Raw genomic sequence first — 2,559 nt, forward strand, 5'->3', positions numbered from 1 at the left:
ACGCCTTCGCACACACCGTTCGAGGACAAATCTGTAAGCAACCCCGAATGGGATGTTGGTGATGAGGAAGATCTGGGAGCCTGGAGAACAGCCAGTGCTACCAGCTGCTCCGGTAACTCGTGCCACAGGCCTCATAAAAGGGCTATTTCATGTAGAAGTTGTCACCTCCAGGTAAGGCAGTGGCTAAAGTTATTTTGCAAACGGACTCGGAGTAGTTGAATTGGAAAAAAAATCAGAAAAATCCCCTGTATGGGACCCAAGGAACACCCTGTCACTTCACCCAAGAAACATCACGGGTCAGCTAGAAAACGTTACTGAACACACAGGGAAACTATCTTCTCGGTGGCGATGGCTCTGCCCCACCGTCACTTATGGGATTTACAGGCACCGTGAGCAGCAGTTTCTAAACAGAACCCGCGTCTTTAGAAAATGCGGCAGAGCCACCAGGCCAGACCCGCCAGCAGCCGTTCCCGACCGCGCGAGACGACGCGGATCCCCACGTGCACGGAAGTGTTCCCTATTTTAACACGTGCTAATAAATGGCACCAGCTTTTAAGAGACATGAAGAGGCAATAAATTGGCTCCAGCTCCCCTTGCTCTTCTGACAGCCACCTTTATGGTTACTCTCACCTACGACAACATTAATAGCACAATGATTTTCAGGCACACACTGAAAACTCATATAATCAGTTTTATTTTCATTTCCATTACTCCAGCCTTTCCGATTGCTCCTCTCCGCTCCCAACCGTTTTCTCCACAGGCGAGAAGCTGGACCGATGTCTCTGCTGGTGTAATTAGAGGATAAACTCAGCAGGACACCCCTCTGCGTTGATGCACTTCGGAAGCAGCCTGGCAGATTTCCCCAGGTTACTCTCAACAACGTAACGGTTCCAGTCAGGGGTTTTAGTGCTGGGGTTTTTCTTCAGACACACGCCAAATTCGCATTTCCAATCTACGTCTGATCACCCCTTCGATCATCTGCCGTTCTCAGCTTTTATTTCCCTTTGTACAGTCTTGCCAAATAATAAGACTCAGCAGAGTCCTTCCGGCTGGCCTGAGGCTTGATAGTTCTCACGTCCTGGAACTGCTCCTTCAGTCTGTTTTGCAGCAGATGGGACTCACGTCCATCCCAGAACTTACAGAGCATCGTTCCTTTCGGCTTCAAAATACTCTGGGACAGAGTCAGAAGGCCTAAGCAGAGATTGATGAGCTTCTGATGATCCAGTTCTTTAATGCCTGTGGCATTAGGCGCCATGTCGCTCAAAAGAACATCCACCTTCCCTCCAGGCAGCAGACTCCGAATCGTCCTCAGTGTGCTGGGGTCTGCGACGTCAGCCTCTGACAGGAAGACTGCTCCTTCCAGAGGAGAAATCCGCAGCAGGTCAACGCCAAGGACGAAGCCGGCGGGGACAGCGGGATCTAGATGTAAGAATGAAAGACACAGTGAGCACTCGTCGTGACTCCAGACAACCTGCATACGCATGAGCTCCGTGCTGGTCCGTCAGCCACACACCTATCGCCTGCCGTGGCTGGTCCTGTCCTTAGTTTGCTGCCTGCAGCTGGATGGATGGTTTGCTCTGAGCTAATCCAGACAGGAAAACTCAGTTACTTTGGATAAGCCAGGACTACTTTTCTTGGTTTTCTTCTGCTCTTTCAAGGCTGCTGTCCAGACATCCCAGACAACAGTACAGCTGATAATAACTCATCTTGTAAATATTAATGGCTTAAAACAGATAAACCGTACGTGGTGGTTACAACCATTTTTCAAAACAGGAAATAAAGATTTAGAGAAGCCAAGTTGCCTGCCAGAGGCCATACCGATTTCAGGAGTGGATGAAGGGCACCACATGGTAAGTTTTTATTTCACGAGTATGATTTCTCCAGACTGTACGAAGATTTGCTATTCTTCACTGCCACGTAGGCACACACCGTCACGGTTCTGTCAATGACTCTGGCATTTGCCATACCCATGTCCCTTCCCCATGCCGACACCATGACAGATGAGTTTTCTCACACACTTCAAGAGGAGCATCATCCCCATCTTGCCTGCAAAACTGTGCACTTACCAGCACCCAAGGTGTTGACCCTCTCGACAGCAACCTGGCTCCAAGCACCAGGCGCTGCTCCACAGTCAAGAACAGAAAGTCCTGGACGCAGGATATGGAACTTGTCGTCGATCTCCAGTAATTTGAAGGCACTTCGGCAGCGGTAATGCTGCCGCTGTGTTGCCTTGACAAAGGGATCCTTCATGTGCCGCTCCAGCCACCAGTGCTCAGTTCCCGTTTTCTTCAGAGACCTCACCGTGGTGTGGAGACATCTGCTCACCAGAGAGCTGCCCGGGAAGACAGGTGAGTTAATCGGCGCTTAATCGCCGCGTATTTCAAGTGTCTCGATGGTAAATCGTCCTGGCCTCGACTACAGCTGCTCCCGGCTGCGGTCCCACCACAAGAAAAGCGCTGTTTTGGGTGGAGGCCTCACAGGCTCCCCGCTGAGCGCAGGCGGGGAATTGGTTCCCGCGCCGGCACAGCTCTGCTGGCGCTCTGGCCGCGGCCAGGCGGG

The 2,559-nt window shown here is 51.4% G+C and overlaps 1 protein-coding gene across 1 annotated transcript; it reads right to left on the reverse strand.

The window, feature by feature from the left end:
- Nucleotides 1-994: 994 nt before the first annotated feature.
- On the reverse strand, nucleotides 995-2,332 carry FTSJ2 (FtsJ RNA methyltransferase homolog 2 (E. coli); the record flags this gene model as incomplete). The annotated part of the gene is made up of 2 exons (XM_010142949.1): nucleotides 995-1,419; nucleotides 2,067-2,332. Coding segments are annotated over 2 exons (691 nt in total), but the record flags the coding sequence as incomplete, so codon positions are not given.
- Nucleotides 2,333-2,559: the final 227 nt, after the last annotated feature.

The sequence above is a fragment of the Buceros rhinoceros genome, unplaced genomic scaffold (assembly GCF_000710305.1).
Source record: "Buceros rhinoceros silvestris isolate BGI_N320 unplaced genomic scaffold, ASM71030v1 scaffold29119, whole genome shotgun sequence".
Lineage (NCBI taxonomy): Eukaryota > Metazoa > Chordata > Aves > Bucerotiformes > Bucerotidae > Buceros > Buceros rhinoceros.